General features: G+C 43.9%; 2 protein-coding genes across 3 annotated transcripts; both read left to right on the plus strand.

Moving 5' to 3' along the window:
- The first annotated feature begins 2,251 nt into the window (after window positions 1–2,251).
- LOC311110452 (uncharacterized protein) lies at window positions 2,252–7,496 on the plus strand. The gene is made up of 4 exons (XM_084189001.1): window positions 2,252–2,670; window positions 2,805–2,896; window positions 5,757–5,865; window positions 6,129–7,496. Exons 1-4 carry the CDS (start codon window positions 2,418–2,420, stop codon window positions 7,322–7,324), a joined length of 1,650 nt encoding a protein of 549 aa, XP_084045127.1. The 5' UTR covers window positions 2,252–2,417; the 3' UTR covers window positions 7,325–7,496.
- Window positions 7,497–7,824: 328 nt separating this feature from the next.
- LOC311110468 (uncharacterized protein) lies at window positions 7,825–12,687 on the plus strand. Of its 2 annotated transcripts, XM_084189020.1 has the most exons (4): window positions 7,825–8,320; window positions 10,632–10,729; window positions 10,811–10,913; window positions 11,112–12,687. In XM_084189020.1, the coding sequence occupies exons 1-4, from the start codon at window positions 8,017–8,019 to the stop codon at window positions 11,945–11,947; spliced, it is 1,341 nt and encodes a 446-aa protein (XP_084045146.1). In that variant the 5' UTR covers window positions 7,825–8,016; the 3' UTR covers window positions 11,948–12,687. The 2 variants fall into 2 exon arrangements, with proteins under 2 accessions (XP_084045146.1, XP_084045147.1); XM_084189021.1 differs by lacking the exon at window positions 7,825–8,320 and having other exon boundaries at window positions 10,569–10,729; window positions 11,112–12,681.
- Window positions 12,688–20,956: the final 8,269 nt, after the last annotated feature.

Here is a 20,956-nt window from a genome sequence, read left to right on the forward strand (position 1 = left end):
GGTGTTCATGCATCTGCAGGAACCTCTCTTTATACTTCTATTGGTCCATTTTTAAGCTACAACTCCAGGTACACAGACTGGTGGCGGGGTTCCTGTGAAGAAAGTTGACAAGGAAGTGAGTTTGTGTCAATGCGGAGCTATGTGGGGGAAATCCAGAATATTAAGGGTGTGTTTGTAAATTCAGAGCATTGAGCGAGCATTCTGACCTCTCAACGGCAGTCAAGCACCCAAGCCAACTGGCTAGCTTGCTAGCTACTTCCAGACACAAATGAGAGAACACCTCACACTGACCATTTAACTCGCAGTAGCAAAGCTTGTTAGGCTGTTTTCATGTTATCCAGAGGGTTGGTAACTGCTGCTGGCAACAATTTAATTACGCATTTTTTGCTGACGTTTACTGACACCGGACAGATTTCAACAGGTGTTGAGCGTTTAGTAAATTCATCAGTTATTCTGCGCTCTGTAACACTCAGACAAGAGTGCTCTGAAATCGGAGTAGATGGCAAGAGTGAATTTACGAACGCACCCTAAGTGTCACTTAAAGAAGCCACATGCAAGAACGCCCGAATTGCGAGCAGCAATCACACACTATTGCATCTGGAGAGCAAGGGTTGGTTGTACAGTCAATGTAAATCAAAATGATGGAATTGATAGATCTTTCTTCAGACTTATCAGTTGATCCAGTAACAGCTTTCCTTTTTAAGGGTTTTTCAAATTGACATGTATTTTTATTTGATTGATATCTTGACATGATCATTTTACAACACAAATATTGATATCTGGTCAAAATTAAGGAGGCAGATAAACAAGTATGTATGGTATGTCACAGGCTCAACCTCTTCGGCAGTCCGGAACGAAACGACCAACCCCGACTCAACTGCGTCAGTAATTTCGTTCTCTCACTGTGAGAATCTCAAATGCTCCTCCTCGCGTCTGTTCTCCTCAAAATTAATTGGAGGATAAGGTCAGAATGGCGGGACCTCTGGCTTCTTCTTCTGTTGGTTTTATGACGGACTACAACACAAAAAGGTGTATTGCTGCCACCAACTGGACAGGTTGAAACCAAAACAAGGTAAAAAATAAAATACATACGTGATAGGGAAACTAACTTAATCCACCCAAATAAAATAGGGCCTGAGAGGGTGGTACTGCTTGTGACAATATTCCATGTAACTCCTTTGCTGAGAAATATTTCAGCCCCAGGAACCGCTCCGACGCTTCCACAATGATTTCTATCTTCCTGGACCTTCTCTCCACCTTGGCAGTGCCATTTATCACCATAGCAATAAAGGCCACAAAGTCCACCCACTTAACCTTTAAAATGTCAGGATCCTGCTGGTGAAAGGCAACACCTGCAGCCTGCAGTGAAGGCCTATCCTCCACTATGGACTCTTCAAGTGCACCATTCAAACCCTCAACCTTTTTAACAGCTGCTGCATATGATATGCTCTGGATAGCCCTGACTTTGGCCACCTCATTCTCTTTCACCCTTGTGGGGCATTCGAAAGACGTGGCTTCATGGTTCCCACCACAATTGCAACATGTCACATTTTCATCACTTTTATAACACATAATATGATATTTTCCTCAACTTGGACATCTCTGCTTCTCCCTTCTGCAAACACTTGAAACATGACCAAAAGCTGTACAATGATCACACTGCATTGGTCTTGGGATAAATGCTCTGACTGTAGTTAAGATACCCTAACTGCACTTAAGTAGGGAGAGACTCCATATCAAAATAACAGATAGAATCTTCACTTTTTCTTCATTCACCACACAATTCATCTGACGTGCATCAATCACTCCAGGAATATTTTTCATCTCTTCAACATCTACTTCCCACGAGACTCCATATATAACCCCTTTGAGGGGTGCCCTGTTCCTACGAGACACGACACGTCAAACTTATCAAATTGGTTGAGACTCAACACACGTTTATTCTGATCCTCAGAAGCACAAAAAATCAAAACCAGCACGCCTCTCATGATCCTCACAGCCTTCACTCTACCCAGCACTCTCTCCACCTGTTTTTTTTTTTTTTTTACCTTGTTTTGGTTTCAACCCGTCCAGTTTGTGGCGGCAATACACCTTTTTGGGTTGTAGTTCGCCATAAACCCACAGAAGAAGGGAGGCAGGATCAGTGGAGTAGAATAGATCCCTTGCACACGACACCTAAATGAATTGGGTCGATAAATCAGTATTTACGGTAGACTACCGTCATAACCTCTGCCACCCGGAAGTAAACAATGAAACGCTAACGGCTAGCGAGCTGCACACATAAGATAAACAATATCGCCGAAGATTTACACAGAAATATAGCTACTGCTTTTCGATGACATGACAATTTTACTCTACAAACCACTCATCCAATACATTTAATGTGTAATCTTTGAGTGAAGTAACGTTAAGAGATAATGTCGAATTCTGTACATTTTCACTCTCAGCTCGCCTCCATCATGGAGGTATTGGCTAACGCGGCAGTGGCAGAAATCTGCCAGCTTGTAGACGATGGCTATTCCGTGTTGCGCCTTGAAATATCGAGAACTCAGAGCGAAAACCAGGCTTTGAAGAGCAAACTACGCCTGGTTGAGGTTCGTTCTAGAGAACGGTCTGTCAAAAGAAGCCTCGTGCCCCCTTTGACGAGCTGTTCTGGTGCGAAAGGAACAGGTGAGTTTATTTTGTTTCCCAATGCAATGATAAACAATGCTGTCTGAGTTTTGGTGCAGGAAATACTATTTGTGCACTGCAGGTTCTCAGTGCCGTGCATCTCGTGAATGTATTGTTTTTCCACTCCGATATAGATCATGTTGGAGAGAAGCAGTCCACCAGTGGAAGGAGAAATGGAGGATCCGTGGTGTTTGGGGACAGGAGTATTAGGACTGTCAGTGAGGAGGTTAGTAGATTCTAAGCTACATATCTGATATAGTTGCAGCTAAATACACTGCTCAAAAAAATAAAGGGAACACTTAAACAACACATCCTACATCTGAATGAAAGAAATTATCTTATTAAATACTTTTTTCTTTACATAGTTGAATGTGCTGACAACAAAATCACACAAAAATTATCAATGGAAATCAAATTGATCAACCCCATGGAGGTCTGGATTTGGAGTCACCCTCAAAATTAAAGTGGAAAACCACACTACAGGCTGATCCAACTTTGATGTAATGTCCTTAAAACAAGTCAAAATGAGGCACAGTAGTGTGTGTGGCCTCCACTACAACGCCTGGGCATGCTCCTGATGAGGTGGCGGATGGTCTCCTGAGGGATCTCCTCCCAGACCTGGACTAAAGCATCCGCCAACTCCTGGACAGTCTGTGGTGCAACGTGGCGTTGGTGGATGGAGCAAGACATGATATCCCAGATGTGCTCAATTGGATTCAGGTCTGGGGAACAGGCGGGCCAGTCCATAGCATCAATGCCTTCCTCTTGCAGGAACTGCTGACACAGTCCAGCCACATGAGGTCTAGCATTGTCTTGCATTAGGAGGAACCCAGGGCCAACCGCACCAGCATATGGTCTCACAAGGGGTCTGAGGATCTCATCTCGGTACCTAATGGCAGTCAGGCTACCTCTGGCGAGCACATGGAGGGCTGTGCGGCCCCTCCAAAGAAATGCCACCCCACACCATGACTGACCCACCACCAAACCGGTCATGCTGGAGGATGTTGCAGGCAGCAGAACGTTCTCCACAGCGTCTCCAGACTCTGTCACGTCTGTCACATGTGCTCAGTGTGAACCTGCTTTCATCTGTGAAGAGCACAGGGCGCCAGTGGCGAATTTGCCAATCTTGGTGTTCTCTGGCAAATGCCAAACGTCCTGCACGGTGTTTAAGCCCAACCCCACCTGTGTACGTCGGGCCCTCATACCACCCTCATGGAGTCTGTTTCTGACCGTTTGAGCAGACACATGCACATTTGTGGCCTGCTGGATGTCATTTTGCAGGGCTCTGGCAGTGCTCCTCCTGCTCCTCCTTGCACAAAGGCGGAGGTAGCGGTCCTGCTGCTGGGTTGTTGCCCTCCTACGGCCTCCTCCACGTCTCCTGATGTATTGGCCTGTCTCCTGGTAGCGCCTCCATGCTCTGGACACTACGCTGAGAGACACAGCAAACCTTCTTGCCACAGCTCGCATTGATGTGCCATCCTGGATGAGCTGCACTACCTGAGCTCAACCTACTTGTGTGGGTTGTAGACTCCGTCTCATGCTACCACTAGAGTGAAAGCACCGCCAGCATTCAAAAGTGACCAAAACATCAGCCAGGAAGCATAGGAACTGAGAAGTGGTCTGTGGTCACCACCTGCAGAACCACTTCTTTATTGGGGGTGTCTTGCTAATTGCCTATAATTTCCACCTGTTGTCTATTCTATTTGCACAACAGCATGTGAAATTTATTGTCAATCAGTGTTGCTTCCTAAGTGGACAGTTTGATTTCACAGAAGTGTGATTGACTTGGAGTTACATTGTGTTGTTTAAGTGTTCCCTTTATTTTTTTGAGCAGTGTATATTGCCACCCTTGCACTTCTTTTAATAATTCCCAATTTCTTAAAAAATAAGTACAAATAAAAACGTTGGTCACCACACCTTTTTGGATTTTCAACATTGCTTATTTTTGTAAATTTCAACATTGCTTATTTTTGTAAATTGAAGTGGACAATGGCATGGACAAAATTATTGGTACCCCGGAGCTCGTACTTGGTTGCACAGCCTTTGGCCAAGATAACTGCAGACAAACGCTTCTTGTAGCTATCAATGAGCTTGCTGCACCTTTCTACAGTTTTCAGCCGTAAACTGCTATAATTGTTCAATATTGGAGGGATGCCCTCCACCAACTGCTGTTTTTAGATCTCGCCATAGGTTTTTGATGTGATTCAGATCTGGACTCTTTGCTGGCCACTCCAGAACATTCCAGCCTCTCTTCTTAACCATTCCTGGTTGCTTGTGTGTGTGTTTGGGGTTGTTGTCCTGCTGGAAGACCCATAACCTTCAACAGAGACCCAGTTTTTGGACACTGGGTTTAACATTGGACTACAAAACACCTGAATCTGCTGATGTCATGATGCCTTGCACACTACCAGAGGTAGCAAGGCAACCCGCCAGCATTATCAAACCTCCACCATACTTTGATTGTAGGGAGGGTGTTCTTTTCATTGAATGTTTAATTTGGTCGTCAGTGAACACAGCGCTGATCTGTATTGCCAAAGAGTTCAAATGTTTTTTTTATTGGTCCACAGAACGTTTAGGTGGGTTTTTGAGAAGTTAAATCAGGCTTTCTTGTGTCTCCTTCAGCAGTGGGATCTTCAGAAAATAACACCCTCCCTACAATCAATTATGGGGGAGGTTTGACAATGCTGTGGGGTTACTTTGCTGCCTTGAATGTGTGCAAGACATCAAGAAATCAGCAGATTATCAAGGTGTTTAGGAACGCAATATTCAACCCAGTGTCTCTGTTGAAGGTCATTGGTCTTCCAGTAGCCAAAAACACCCTGGAATGGTTCAAGAAGAAACGCTGGACTGTTCTGGAGTGGCCAGTGAAACTTAAGTTTACAAAAATGACATTGATTCTGCAATGTTGAAAGTCCAATAAGGTGTGGTGACCAAAAGTTATAAAAAAATATATAATAATTTCAACTTATTTTAGAATAAATAGGGAATTATTTAAGAAGAGCGCACTCCAACTTTACTTATAGACTGTGTGGTTATTACAGTAGGACCGTTAAGAGTTCAGTCCGATTCCTCCTTTTGTTTTGCAGACCCTTGACACGACTGAGCATCCTGAGGTAGTGGTTGTGAAGGAGGAGGAACTGGAAGTGGAGCTGAGAGACTGTGGCTCAAAGCATAACCATCAGCCCAGGACACTGAGTAGGTACAACACTTAACCAATATGATGGGGCCATAATGGTCTGGTTGCAAAAAGTGGTCCTCTGTAGCTCAGCTGGTAGAGCACGGCGCTTGTAACGCCAAGGTAGTGGGTTCGATCCCCGGGACCACCCATACACAAAAATGTACGCACGCATGACTGTAAGTCGCTTTGGATAAAAGCGTCTGCTAAATGGCATATTATTATATTATTACACAATCGCATGAAAGTCATGTTTTATCGTCTCTCTCATTCTTGTCCTCAGTTAGTGTGTCTCAGTCTCACGTTGCTGTGAACGACCAAATCCTGAATGTAGAAACTTCACCTGTGGAGGTCGGTGAGGAGAAACGGGACGCCGACAACCAGAGGCTCCAACAGACCGCAAATGGACACAGCACGGCACTCCAGCACACACACAGCTCAGACTGTATGACATATCAGAGAGACCTTCATACAGCAGCTGGCCTCTCTCGTATAGAGGATGGCAGAGACATGCTTGATCCGTCTTGTTCTTATTCGGTGGAAACGGACTCTACTAAGTCACTTGATGCCCAGCCGCCCCTGAATCAGAGTGGGGTCGCGACCTTGTGTGACAGCATGGCTTCCTCTGCCTCACTGGGCTGGAAGCAGGAGGCCGGAGGAGTTGACACTCTTAAAATGGAGGCGGGAATGCCCTCCTGGACCAAAGGGAGAGCTATGGGAATGGGCCAGGCTGCTCAGTGTGGAGTTGACATACCTGGGAAGGACAGGGAGGGTGTTCAGCTGGGGAACGGCACAAACGTCTGTTCTCAGAATAACATTAACTTGAGGGAGAGCGAGTCATTAGAAGGGCGCAAGTCCAGCGAACCGGACACAAAAGGATTCGATACCTCCCTAGACTATTTTTTCTCTCCGTCGGAAATGGACGGGATACAGACTCACCACCAAGGTGACGGCGCCGGAGGCGAGGAGCTGGCCTCTTGTCCGTATCCTGGCAACGACGGTTTCGTCAGCCCTACAAACTCGACACAAGGAGGCCTCCTCTTCTCAAACAGACTATTAAACTGCCAGGAATGTGGGCGGCTGTTCTCCAACTCGCTAGACCTCGCACTGCACCAAAGAATTCACATGGGGGAGAAACTCTTCAGCTGCGCCCAGTGTGACAAGCAGTTCCTGCACCTGCACCAGCTTAAGACCCACCAGAGAATACACACCAGGGAGAAACCCTTTAGCTGCACCCAATGCGGGAAGCGCTTCTCCCAATCCAGCCACATCAAGAGACACATGAGCGTTCACACGGGAGAAAAGCGGTTCGGCTGCAGCGTATGTGGGAAGAGGTTTTCGCAATCCTGTAGCCTCAAAGTGCACCAGATCGTCCACACAGGAGAGAGACCGTTCAGCTGCACTCAGTGCGGGAAGAGTTTCTCAGTGCTAGGGAACCTAATGAGGCACCAGAGTGTTCACAGTAGAAAGCAGGATTAAGTCTTGAATAATAATGGACAATGCATTCTGTTTATATCGTGTTGGTAAAATATTATGGATATAATGAGTTTTTTGTACATCATGCATGGTAAACATTGTTGTTTTGTGATAATAGTGTGAAGTGAACTGATGTCTCTTGGTGTGATGTGAACATATTAAAACATTCCCCCTGAAAATTTATGTGGAGTTAGCGTGCTTGTTCAGTGCATTGAATAAAAAAACTGCTCCAAGTCACTAAATGATGAGAGTATTGCTGACAAACCTACTACATCATCGAAAGGCTGCTCTGCAAACGTGGGTTGTCAATAATTATTCCCATTCTGTTGAGTAAGGCTTATGGTTAATCATTTTAAATTCTATGAAAAATATTGGCTTTGTGTGTAAGCTCTCGTGCAGAATTTTTTTTGTTTGAATAATTCTGTTTCTGTCCTGTCTCCACTTTCAAACTCGGAAGGTGGCGGTAATGTCCTAAAACATTGAATTCTACAGTCAAACAAGAAGAGAGCTACGTCATCAACCGGCGACCCGATAGCATCCTTCCAGACCCGAAGCAGGATCGTTATTCAACAATAACAAGCTAGGGCTTTACATAAGTATTCTAACTAGTATAATCAGCAGACATTTTAAAGAAACGTTAGGCAATTTGACTTAAGTATTTCGGTTGTAGACTAAACGGTGCATGAAGAGCAGAAATGGCAACAATGGCGGACTGTGTTGGTTATCAATTGCAGATAGCTTCGATAATGGAGGTGCTAGCCAATTCGGCGGTGGTCGAAATCTGCAAAATTGTTGATGATGGTTATAACTCTCTGCGTTCCCAAATGGAGCAGGAAAGAGTGCAAATTGAGAGGGAGAGAGAGCAAACCGAGAAAGAGAAATATGTCCTCCGACGAAAATTACGCGAAATGGACGTGAAGATGCGGAGCTATGAGCGAAGACTCAGAAGACGCGACCTACGGAATGAAATGCATGCAATTAATTTTAGACCACATGAAGGTACCGACAGTTTATTATATTTTAAAACAAAAATGGTTATAAACAGGGCTGGGTAGGTTACTTTCTAAATGTAATCCGTTACTAGTTACCTGTCAAATTGTAATCAGCAACGTAATTTTGGGATTGTAATGTAATCTGATTACTTTCCCCTTAAAATGCATTAGAATTTAAAAAGGAGTATTACCAATTGAACCACGTCTATTGCAGGATAAATCAATGTTAGTGTTCATAGCTGGCCATAAATGGATGTTGCATTTTACAGTATGGGTTGGTTATGTAGGCTGCTTCTAACCAATTGCTTTCTACTAGATAATAATACAATTAGGTTATATCTTTACATTAAAAAACAAAGTCTGTCAGAATAGGACTTGAAATATGGAAATATAGATTAGCCAAATTGTTTAACCTGAGCATAACCCCAAAACGAAGGATGTATTAGCCTACTCTGTTGTTTATCTTGTCATGGAGGACTGATTGGGCCCATTGCTTCGAGTTGAAAAAGAAATGCTGCTCTTATGGAATGGCACGAAAAGTGCTATTTGCATGTGAAAAATGAAGCCATCTGCTGCGTAGGCCTATTGTTTATGTTTTTGTTGCTGACACTTTGTTATTTCCATAATTTGCAACTGTTTACATCTATTAAAAGTTATACTGCACTGTAACTGCAGTTATACTGCAAAATTACTGCAGTAAAGAAAACTTATTTTCAACACAGTATTTACAACATACTGCACTCTGACTGCAATCTTTTTTTGTAAGGGCATTTTCGGGGAATCAGCACAAATTAGATTGAGCAATAAAAGCCCCACTCGTGGTCTTCTTAAATTAAACTTGTTTTTGACAGTATGGAGCACAATACCACAGAGAAGTTTAGAAGGGAGGAACTTTTATTCCATTGAACTGGAATCAGCACTATGCAGCTTTTGCAAGAGTTCATATTTCACTGGCTGTCCACTGGTTGCAAAAACAATTATTGATAGGCAGCTTAAATTTCAATTAAACTATTATTGGGGTAAAATACACATACAGTGCCTTCAGAAAGTATTCATACCCCTTGACTTATTCCACATGTTGTTGTGTTACAGCCTGAATTCAGAAATGATTTTTTTTTTTTTCTCACCCATCTACACACACCCCATAATGACAAAGTGAAAACATGTTTTTAGAAATGTTTGCACATTATTGAAAATTAAATACAGATATATAATGTACATAAGTATTCACACCTCTGAGTCAATATTTTGTAGAAGCACCTTTGGCAGTGATTACAGCTGTGAGTCTTTCTGGGTAATTCTCTAAGAGCTTCCCACACCTGCCACTTATTCTTTTCTAAATTCTTCAAGCGCTGTCAAATCGGTTGTTGATCATTGCTAGACAACCATTTTAAGGTCTTTCCATATATTTTCAAGTAAATTTAAGTCAAAACTGTAACTCGGCCACTCAGGAACATTCACTGTCTTCTTTGTAAGCAATTCCAGTGTAGATTTGGCCATGTGTTTTAGGTTATTGTCCTGCTGAAAGGGGAATTAATTTCCCAGTGTCTGGTGGAAAGCAGACTGAACCATGTTTTCCTCTAGGATTTTGCTTGTACTTAGCTTCATTCCCTTTCTTTTTTTATCCTAAAAAACTCCCCAATCCTTAATGATTACAAGCATACCCATAACATGATTCAGCCATCACTATGCTTGAAAATATGGAGAGTGGTACTCAGTAATGTATTGGATTTGCCCCAAACATAACACTTTGTATTCAGGACATTTACTTTAGTGCCTTGTTGCAAACAGGATGCATGTTTTGGAATATTTTTATTCTGTACAGGCTTCCTTCTTTTCACTGACAATTAGGCTAGTAGTTGTTGATCCGTCCTCAGTTTTCTCTTATCACAGCCATTAAACTCTAACGGTTTTAAATTCACCATTGGCCCCTGAGCGGTTTCCTTCCTCTCTGGCAACTGAGTTAGGAAGGACACCTGCATCTTTGTAGTGACTGGGTTTATTCATACAACATCCAAAGTGTAATTAATAACATCACTATGCTCAAAGGGAAATAGTCTTCATTTTTTATTAATTTGTTAAAAAAATAAAAAATAAATAAACATTTTTCCACTTTGACATTATGGGGTATTGTGTGTAGGCCAGTGACAAAAAATCTCTTTTTTTAATCCATTTTAAATTCAGGCTGTAGCACAACAAAATGTGAAAAAAGTCAAGGGGTGTGAATACTTTCTGAATGCACTGTATACATTTCTGGATATGGGCCCAGATCTTCATACAATGATTTCAATTATCCTAATAATGACAATGTTTTGTAGTTTCAGTGTCTTCTATTGCCATGCCAGTGAGTAATGACCAGTCCCGAGGGCCCCTGGCTACAATCGAGGACCATTCACAATACCACCACATGCCTCAGGTGCGTTTTTACTGTCTCTTAAACATTGAATGTAAATGACATGGAATAGGCTGAAACGTCATCTGTATTATTATTTTACAGGAAGACAGAACTGCATTGTCCCTAATCAAGCAGGAAAGAGTGGACAGCTGCGGCGTGGACCTGAAGGTAGAACAAAACATCAGCGCAGAGAGTAGACCCACTGGTAAGTTTCAGTGCAGATACTGATCACACTTATTCACTCACTGTTGAAATACCCAACACGTAGGCTACTACTACCCTTACCTTTAGCTGAAGACAAACTCTTAGGATTTAGTTGAAATCTGAAAAATGTGCCGTGTTAAAAGGCATTAGTTATGTCTGATCATTGTGTTGATCACTCCTTTTTCATCCTTGATGGTAGTTCCAGAACCCAACGACGATGACAGCGAGAGACGTCACATGGCTGACACTCACAGCTCGCCCACTGCAGCCACAGACGACCCTACTGAGCCACCTAGGACCAGTGGATCCGACGCCATCCTCAAGTCAGAGATGGGGACAGAGGGTGTGAACCAGAGACCCCAGCAGCCAACGGGACCAGATCTCAGCACAGAGATACTGAACAGCCCCGGTTTGGATCTGGCTCTGATGCAGGAGAGGGTCCTGGGGCATCTGGGGCTTTCCTTAGCCCAGGCAGCAGCCGCAAACGCAGAGGCCGCCGGGCATCCATCTTGCTCCTACCAAACCCAGGCTGACGTGGAGAGCCAGTCCAGACAGTTCCCCGGCAGCGATATGGGCGTCTTCGCCCCCTTTGACATGACAGCTCCTCCTCCTCCTGCACCGCCAGCGAATCAGAGGCAGCCGCACGGAGCCGCGACGGCGAACGAGCCAATGGGGTGTAACTTCTGTGGCCGCATCTTCCACAGCCAGGCGTCCCTGGAGGTGCACCAGCGGGTCCACACGGGACAGCGGCCATTCAGCTGCCCACACTGCGGCAAGTCGTTCGCGCAGCCCAACAACCTCCGGGTGCACCTGCTAATCCACAGCGGCGAAAGGCGGTACCGGTGCTCGATCTGCGGGAAGAGTTTCATTTCGTCAAGTCACCTTAAGAGACACAGGACCGTTCACACCCAGGAGAAACCCTACATCTGCTCTCGGTGCGGCCAGTCCTTCACTCAACTCTGCAGCGTCCGGAGACACAGACAGCAGTCACGGTGCGGAGAGCCGCCTCACGCTCAAAACGAACTCTCTGCTTGACTGTAGAAAGGGTGTTGTACAGTATGTGTGTTAGCTGTATCTGAAGTGATTTACACTAGCTATAGGTTTCCTGCTCAAAACATTTAGCCTTTTAGTCTCTTGGATGATAGGTCCACAGATAGAAGTTGAGAAATGTATGGTGTTAACTCTAAATTAATATTTACCTAAAGATGACAATGTGACTTATGTGACTGTTTAGTACAATGCATCCCATCTTACCTTGGTCATAAGGCAAGATGGGGTTGTCGCTGGGAGAGGCTTGTTTTTAGAGTAGAGTAGTACTTTATTAATCCCAACTTGGGAAATGGGTTTTATCACTCAGCAGCATCATCATCGTCTAATCATTGTACCACTAGAAGAAGTTCAGGAGGACCAAGCAGGACATTACAAAGACCAGTAGATTGGACTGAGCCCTCATCTGACATGGCTGACTTCATTTTTTTCCACACCTCAAAATTGGTCTTCCGATGTGATTTGAGGATTGTTCGTTGTTTCTCTATGAATAATTCTAATATTGAGTAAAAACCAAACAAAGAAATACTTGGTATATTGACAGAAAACGTATATCTTGTACACCAAGGACCTGGGGAAGAGTTGCAGGGTAGAGGAGAACAAAATAATGTGCTAAGTATCTATTAAGTATCTATCATGCTAGAAAAGGTTGGAGGCCCCTGCCCTAGACGTTAGACTGCGGATTATACCATGTGTTTACGGTAAATTAAAACGTATGTAACCACGTCATTATTCAGCGACACTGGTTATTATTGTAATTCATGAAAATAATAATTAGCTTTTTGGTCTGAATTTAAGGATAGCAGTGGAGTTAATGTTATGGGAAAAGGTTAGGTTTAAAATCAGATTTTAAGAAGATAAATTGTAGAAATAGGCGGGGTTTAGCCATAAAGTGTCATCCAAGTGGGGTGCTTCATTATGGTAGTAGTGAAGGAGTAGCTAGCTACCTATTACGGATTCATAAAGTGTCATCCAAGTGGGGTGCTTCATTTTGGTAGTAGTGAAGGAGTAGCTAGCTACCTACTACGGATTCCATGGACTGCAGTGGTTTAGCTCAAACGTAATCTGATTTGAGTTCTACTACGGAAAAGACAGACAGCGAGACACCTTGATGAGACCGCGCTTCCTGCCTGCCTACGGACTTTCTCTCCCCGCTTGACCACCTCCCTCAGATGACCACTTAAACCATGAACTTTCTAATAACTCTAAATTACAGTATTTGTCTTTTTGTGTGTGTTTTGAAGCGCTTTGAGATTCTTTCAAAAAGCGCCATATAAGTAGAATACATTATTTATTATTATGACTGTGGTAACTAACTTTAGTGACGACCCATGTAAACAATCAACAGTCTACTTTTGTAAGGTTTTTCAGCCAAACAAGACAGGTTTCATTCATATTCATAAGCTGATTGTTTGGTAACGTTATTTCGACGTTCAGATGGAATCACGTTCTGGCTATATCGGGTTCAGACAGCATTTTGCAACACAGGTAGTGTCGATCATGGAGATGTTGAGCGAAACGGCCGCAGCAGAAATCTGCAAGCTCTTTGAGGATGCCTACTCCACTTTATATTTGGAAATAACGCAACAAATGGCTCAAGAAATACAATACAGCAAGAGAGAATACAATGCTATGAAAGAAGAATTAAACATGAATGGAATGACTACTTGCCACACAGCCAGAGTGACAACACCAACAGGTAGGTTAGCAGACTAAATTAAATTCTTCTTCGATGAGTTTTAACGGCAGTTAAAGGTGATTACCGCCACCTACTAGACTGGAGTACAACTCCCTTATACTTTACTTGAAAAAAAATTAATAAAAATACCCTACCATCTAACGCTACACTCACAAAAAATAAATAAATAATATAATATTATAATAAAATAACACCACCCTACTCCACTATTTAAATCTATTTAGTCCTACCTCAGGTCAACAACCTGAAAGGATGGGACACCACCACTTAACACACCCTGTAACTCTCACATTTACATTTACGTCATTAGGCAGACGCTCTTATCCAGAGCGACTTACAAATTGGTGCATTCACCTTATAGCCAGTGGGATAACCACTTTACAATATTTTTTCTTATTTTTTTCTTTCTTTGGGGTGGGGTAAGGGGGGGGTAGAAGGATTACTTTATCCTATCCCAGGTATTCCTTAAAGAGGTGGGGTTTCAAGTGTCTCCGGAAGGTGGTGAGTGACTCCGCTGTCCTGGCGTTGTGAGGGAGCTTGTTCCACCATTGGGGTGCCAGAGCAGCGAACAGTTTTGACTGGGCTGAGCGGGAACTGTGCATCCGCAGAGGTAGGGGGGCCAGCAGGCCAGAGGTGGATGAACGCAATGCCCTCGTTTGGGTGTAGGGACTGATCAGAGCCTGAAGGTACGGAGGTGCCATTCCCCTCACTGCTCCGTAGGCAAGCACCATGGTCTTGTAGCAGATGCAAGCTTCAACTGGAAGCCAGTGGAGTGTGCGGAGGAGTGGGGTGACGTGAGAGAACTTGGGAAGGTTGAACACCAGACGGGCTGCGGCATTCTGGATGAGTTGTAGGGGTTTAATGGCACAGTCAGGGAGCCCAGCCAACAGCGAGTTGCAGTAATCCAGACGGGAGATGACAAGTGCCTGGATTAGGACCTGTGCCGCTTCCTGTGTAAGGCAGGGTCGAACTCTCTGAATGTTGTAGAGCATGAACCTACAGGATCGGGTCACCGCCTTGATGTTAGCGGAGAACGACAGGGTGTTGTCCAGGGTCACGCCAAGGCTCTTCGCACTCTGGGAGGAGGACACAACGGAGTTGTCAACCGTGATGGCGAGATCATGGAACGGGCAGTCCTTCCCCGGGAGGAAGAGCAGCTCCGTCTTGCCGAGGTTTAGCTTGAGGTGGTGATCCTTCATCCACACTGATATGTCTGCCAGACATGCAGAGATGCGATTCGCCACCTGGTTATCAGAAGGGGGAAAGGAAAAGATTAGTTGTGTGTCGTCTGCGTAGCAATGATAGGAGAGGCCATGTGAGGATATGACAGAGCCAAGTGATTTGGTGTATAGCGAGAATAGGAGAGGGCCTAGAACTGAGCCCTGGGGGACACCAGCGGTGAGAGCACATGGTGCGGAGACAGATTCTCGCCACGCCACTTGGTAGGAGCGACCGGTCAGGTAGGACGCAATCCAAGAGTGAGCTGCGCCGGAGATGCCCAACTCGGAGAGGGTGGAGAGGAGGATCTGATGGTTCACAGTATCAAAGGCAGCAGACAGGTCTAAAAGGACAAGAGCAGAGGAGAGAGAGTTAGCTTTAGCAGTGCGGAGAGCCTCCGTGACACAGAGAAGAGCAGTCTCAGTTGAATGACCAGTCTTGAAACCTGACTGGTTTGGATCAAGAAGGTCATTCTGAGAGAGATAGCAAGAGAGTTGGCTAAAGACGGCACGCTCAAGAGTTTTGGAGAGAAAAGAAAGAAGGGATACTGGTCTGTAGTTGTTGACATCGGAGGGATCGAGTGTAGGTTTTTTGAGAAGGGGTGCAACTCTCGCTCTCTTGAAGACGGAAGGGACATAGCCAGCGGTCAAGGATGAGTTGATGAGCGAGGTGAGGTAAGGGAGAAGGTCACCGGAGATGGTCTGGAGAAGAGAGGAGGGGATAGGGTCAAGCGGGCAGGTTGTGGGGTGGCCGGCCGTCACAAGTCGCAAGATTTCATCTGGAGAGAGAGGGGAGAAAGAAGTCAAAGCATAGGGTAGGGCAGTGTGAGCAGGACCAGCAGTGTCATTTGACTTAACAAACGAGGATCGGATGTCGTCAACCTTCTTTTCAAAATGGTTGACGAAGTCATCCACAGAGAGAGGGGGGGGGGGGATTTAGCAGGGAGGAGGTGGCGGCAAAGAGCTTCCTAGGGTTAGAGGCAGATGCTTGGAATTTAGAGTGGTAGAAAGTGGCTTTAGCAGCAGAAACAACTCTTCTGATGTCAAGTCTCGCACACGCAAATACCTCTCTGCAGTTGCCACCACAACCTCAATTTTCTGTGACTTACGCTCCATCCCTGCAGTCAAGATGATAACCATTGCTATAAAAGCTAAAAATCCCATCTTACTGAAACATATCACTTGTTGGCCTATCCCTCTGTACTGGTACAGATCTACTACTCACACCACTCCTCTCAGGATCCCTCCCCCTTGACACATCTTCCTCTACTTTCTTCACTGCCTCAGCATATGACAACTTCTTCACTACTCTTACCCTGGAAACCTCAACCTGCCTCTCTTGCACGAGACATTTCTGGTCCCCAGCCCCATGGGCACCCCTACAATTAACACATACCACTACTTTCCCCAATGCTACACATTCCTTTGTCTCATGCCCTTCTGCACACTTCTCACACCTAGACCTCCCTCCTACACACTGCTGCCACATGCCCATAAGCTTGACACCTGTCACAACGTAATGTATTCGGCACAAAAGCTCTTACAGGATAACTTACATATCCTAACATCCCTTTGTCGGGCAAAGACTCAAAATAACAGACAATGACTCTTCTGTTTCACCACTCACACCACCCTGTCTGCGTCGCACCAAACAACGAGCATCACAAACACCGGGAATCTTCCCTTTCAGTTGGTCAACTTTTACATTTACTGCTACCCCAGTAATCACTCATTTCAATGGCGCCCTTTTCTTGAGCGCAAAACAATTCACATCTCTTGGCCCCATTCGTTTAACGCGGAGCGCCTGCTCCCTCTGACGAGCAGACCAAACTAAATTCCCAGATTTACAATGGAGTTGAGCCGCGACGTCACAAAAAATACGTTTTTAGCAAAAACAACGATTTCCGAGTCCGTAAGGGAGTTGCAGCGATGGGACAAGACTGTAACTACCAATTGGATATCACGAAATTGGGGAGAAAAGGGGGTAAAAAAAAAAAAACGATTTCAGCATACAAAGTAAATGCGGGCTATTCTTTGGGTGATAAAATGCGCAGACTGGTCTCATAGACTAGACGTAACAAAGTAAACTTAAATCCGGGTCACTCAAATTTGTATGATATGTTACATTTGGTATGGTTACATAAGATAGATTACTTAAGGCAAAAACGACAAGGTTGGTTGTTCAAATCCCTGAGCCGGTGGAAAAATCTGCCGTTTTGCCCTTGAGCAAGGCAGTTAGTTCCCCCCACAACAACTGCTCCCTGGGCGCAGATGATGTGGACGCCGATTAAAGCAGCTCCCCGCACCTCTCTGATTCAGAGGGGTTGGGTTAAATGCGGAAGACACATTTCGGTTGAACGCATTCAGTTGTGCAACTGACTAGGTATCGCCTTTCCCAAAGGTAGCATGTTCGAATTTCATCACAGGCAACTTTAGCTACTTTGCAACTACTTAGCATGTTAGCTAACCCTTCCCCTATAACCTAACTCCTAACCTTAACCCCTAGAGCTAGCTAAAGTTAACCACAACGAATTGGAATTCATGACAGATACGTTTTTCACATTCGTAACATATTGTACAAATTGCAATTCGTTGTGCTGAGTGATTATTGCTTTTTGAGGTCGTTTAGGTTATAAAAAAATAGTCACGGTTCAATTTCGGTTTCGCATATTTTTTTAAACATTAAATGCATTATGAAATAATGACACCCACAAATCTGATCATTTCCATTGGTCAGGTGGTTTGAAGTTGTAGTGCCGCAAGTGGTTCCCGGATATAGACAGCTGCCAAAAGCACCAGGCGGTGCGGCACTGTGTGACCAACACCAATGCTAACCTTCTTAGCTGTGAGCTGTGTGGAAAGTTGTTTGCTCTAGCCTGTCATCTGAACAGACACAGACAGAAACAATGCCAGTCACAATGAACAACAGAATCAATGGTTGTCTGTCTCTCGATCTTTCTGTGTCTGTCCGTCCGTCCGTCTGTCCGTCTGTCACAGTCATGACCAGTCAGGAGTTTCTTCAAAGCAGAAAAATCCAAAATCCTGCCTTTTTTATATTAGGCTTCATTTACAAACAACAACAAGTGTTCTTATGTGTACTGTCTGATATATGCATAAACAAGAGGCATTTCTTCCAGCTCTATTCCAAAATGTTAATTTTAATGAAAAAAACATTACTTACCTAATTTGTGCCTCACACTTTCAGAATGTCCCCTCCTGAATAAAGATATTAGGCCAGGATTCAATCCGAAACCGCGCTCTAGCGCGTTTTACATTTAAAGGTAATTTCCAATTGAGCCGACATCTGCAGCTCGATCGGATGAATGAATCCCGGCCTAAGGAGCACTGGTTAAAGCAACTGTCTCAGAGGTTGTGGGTTCTCACCTAGATGTATGTGCTTTTGTTTGTGCTTCTAATTTCAAAATGTCATTATGTCAAATACACAGGCAGATTTGAAGAGGGCTGTGGCTGTGGGATTCAATCCCTGCTGCTCTTCTAAGAGGTTTTAGGTTTATACCCCATCTCTTCTGCGTTAATGGACATTTCCGCCAACATTTCGAAGAGAAGGCTGATGAACGTGATAGACTTGGTGGCTCAGGGCCAGAGTCCTTGCCTTCCATTCATGGGTTCAAATCCCATTTATTGTGCTTTAGTGGACACAAATGTCAACGTCAAAATTACAAAGAAAACGATTGAATATGAAAGAGATGGTGGCTCTAGGGTTGAGTTCATGCCTTTCATCCATGAGCTTATGGGTTCGAAAACCCATCGCTTCTGCTTTAGTCACTGAATGTCGATGTCAAAATTACGAAGAGAGGTGTAATGTGTGTGAAGGAGTCTGTGGCGCTGGGGTAAGGATCTCACCCCATAAGTACAGGGCTGTAGGTTTGAACCCAGTGCTGGCTCTGGATTAGGGTTGCCTCACCACTGAGGACTCTGCCGCAGAGTGAGTCAAATCCACTGGGGGTGACTGAAACACATAGAAGGGCACAATAAGTGGGAGTGGTTAAATCCTGCGGTTTCAGAACAGTAACCAGCAGTGGTTATGGAGGGAAACCGCTGGAAAAAGTAGACAGTGTTTTAATCGGCAAAAGCACTATTTAAAAACGAGGTGTTTACTTTTTCCAGATGTTTCCCTCCATAATCACTGCTGTTCACAGGAGTGGGAACCTCAAGTATTAACCCCCATCAGTTGACACACTCCACCAACACACCCATAGACTCTACCCGGGATTGAACCCACAACTCCATGCTTACAAGACGAAAGCCTTATGACTGAGCCACCAGCTCCTTCACGCACGCCGCTTCGCTTCCTAAGGTTGAGATTCAAGGAAACGTTCAAGAGTACACTAATAAGCCAACGTTGGAGTTGAAAATAGTGGTCTGTTAGCTTTGTGGTACCCACATTGGGTTTCCCTGTGACCTCTACTGGTCAGGGCCATGCTTATCAATAATGTGGGCATCAACAGGCTTTCTGTCTGTCACCCAGCATAAGTTGGAGGTAGCTGGAGTTGGTTAGATGGCATCTCTACGCCAGACAGCTCTCCCTCAGACACTTGCCTGGAGGTCAGATCAGACAAATACCTCTGGGCAGAAACACATCAGAATGCAAACACAGCTAACCTCTGGAGAGATCAACTAGACCATTCAGGCCACACCTCTGAACTCACCTTACTACAACTCACCTTAGCTATCATGTGAACCAGGGGTTTTCAAATCTTACCCTAAAAGGTCCAGAGCCTGATGGTTTTCTGTTGTACCTGATAATGAATTGCTCCCACCTGGTGTCCCGGGTCTAAATCAGTCCCTGATTGGAGGGGAAGATTGAAAAAAACAACAACAGTGGAACTGGCTTCGGGGTCCTGAGTCCGTATCCACGAAGCCTCTCAAAGTAGGAGTGCTGATCTAGGATTAGTTTTGCCTTTTAGTTCATAATAAATAAGACTGTATGGACAGATACATGTATTCAAAACACATTCAACAAAATATTAATACATTATTTTATCAAAATAATTTATACAGTAATATAAATATTAATACATTATTTTATCAAAATAAATTATACAGTAATCTAAATATTAATACATTATTTTATCAAAATAATTTATACAGTAATATAAATATTAATACATTATTTTATCAAAATAATTTACAGTAATCTAAATATTAATACATTATTTTATCAAAATAATTTATACAGTAATCTTTTTTTAGTTTGTTTTGATATGAGGAAGAAAAGCCTTATACATGTACAGTGGGTTCCAAAATTATTGACACCCTTGATAAAGATGAGTAAAAATGTCTGTCTAAAATAAATAATTAAAATACTGAGCTATATTGTATGCTAAAATATATATATATATTATTTTATACTAATACAATTGCTCAGGGAAAGATTTCATTTAACAAGTAATATTTACTTTTCTCAAAAAAGGTAGGGGCCAAAATGATTGACACAGCGGTTTTCCATACTTCACCTTGCAAGGATAACAGCACTGAGTCTTTTTCTAAAATGTTTTATGAGTTGGAGAACACATTGGGAGGGATCTTAGACCATTCCTCCATACAGAATCCTTCCAGATCGTTGATATCCTTTGTCTGCGCTTATGGACTGCCTTCTTCAATTCAAACCACAGGTGTTCAATGGGTTTCAAGTCCAGAGACAGATGGCCATTGCAAAATATTGATTTTGTCACCATTTAACATGGATTTTTATGAGTGCTTGGGGTTATTGTCTAGCTGGAAGATGCACTTACTGTCAAGTTTCAGCCTCCTGACAGAGGAAACCAGGTTTTTGACTAAAATATCCAGGTGCTGGTTAAAGTTCATGATGCCGTTGACCTTAACAAGGGCCCTAGCAACCAGTGATTGTGCATACACAATCCCTCTCATAACATTATTTCTATAGAGTTACTCATAGCTCTCTGTGGTTCATTACAGCTGGAAGGTCCTCTGTTCTGAGACCAGTGTTCTGAGACCAGTGTTCTGAGATCAGTGTTCTGAGATCAGTGTTCTGAGACCATGGCAGATGTTGTCCACATATGTTTCGTATGGTTTTCCTGGAGGTCTTCGCCCATGAGA

Source organism: Coregonus lavaretus, assembly GCF_964263955.1.
Source record: "Coregonus lavaretus genome assembly, contig: SUPER_35_unloc_6, whole genome shotgun sequence".
NCBI classification, from domain to species: Eukaryota; Metazoa; Chordata; class Actinopteri; order Salmoniformes; family Salmonidae; genus Coregonus; species Coregonus lavaretus.

Bases quoted from the DNA above. Each gene is read 5' to 3' on its own strand.
- LOC311110452 (XM_084189001.1), top strand. From the start codon at position 2,418: ATGTCGAATTCTGTACATTTTCACTCTCAGCTCGCCTCCATCATGGAG. The intron at 2,671-2,804 runs GTGAGTTTATTT...ACTCCGATATAG, and splicing joins TTCTGGTGCGAAAGGAACAG to ATCATGTTGGAGAGAAGCAG. The intron at 5,866-6,128 runs GTAGGTACAACA...TCTTGTCCTCAG, and splicing joins CCATCAGCCCAGGACACTGA to TTAGTGTGTCTCAGTCTCAC.
- LOC311110468 (XM_084189020.1), top strand. From the start codon at position 8,017: ATGGCAACAATGGCGGACTGTGTTGGTTATCAATTGCAGATAGCTTCG. The intron at 10,730-10,810 runs GTGCGTTTTTAC...ATTATTTTACAG, and splicing joins AATACCACCACATGCCTCAG to GAAGACAGAACTGCATTGTC. The intron at 10,914-11,111 runs GTAAGTTTCAGT...CCTTGATGGTAG, and splicing joins CGCAGAGAGTAGACCCACTG to TTCCAGAACCCAACGACGAT.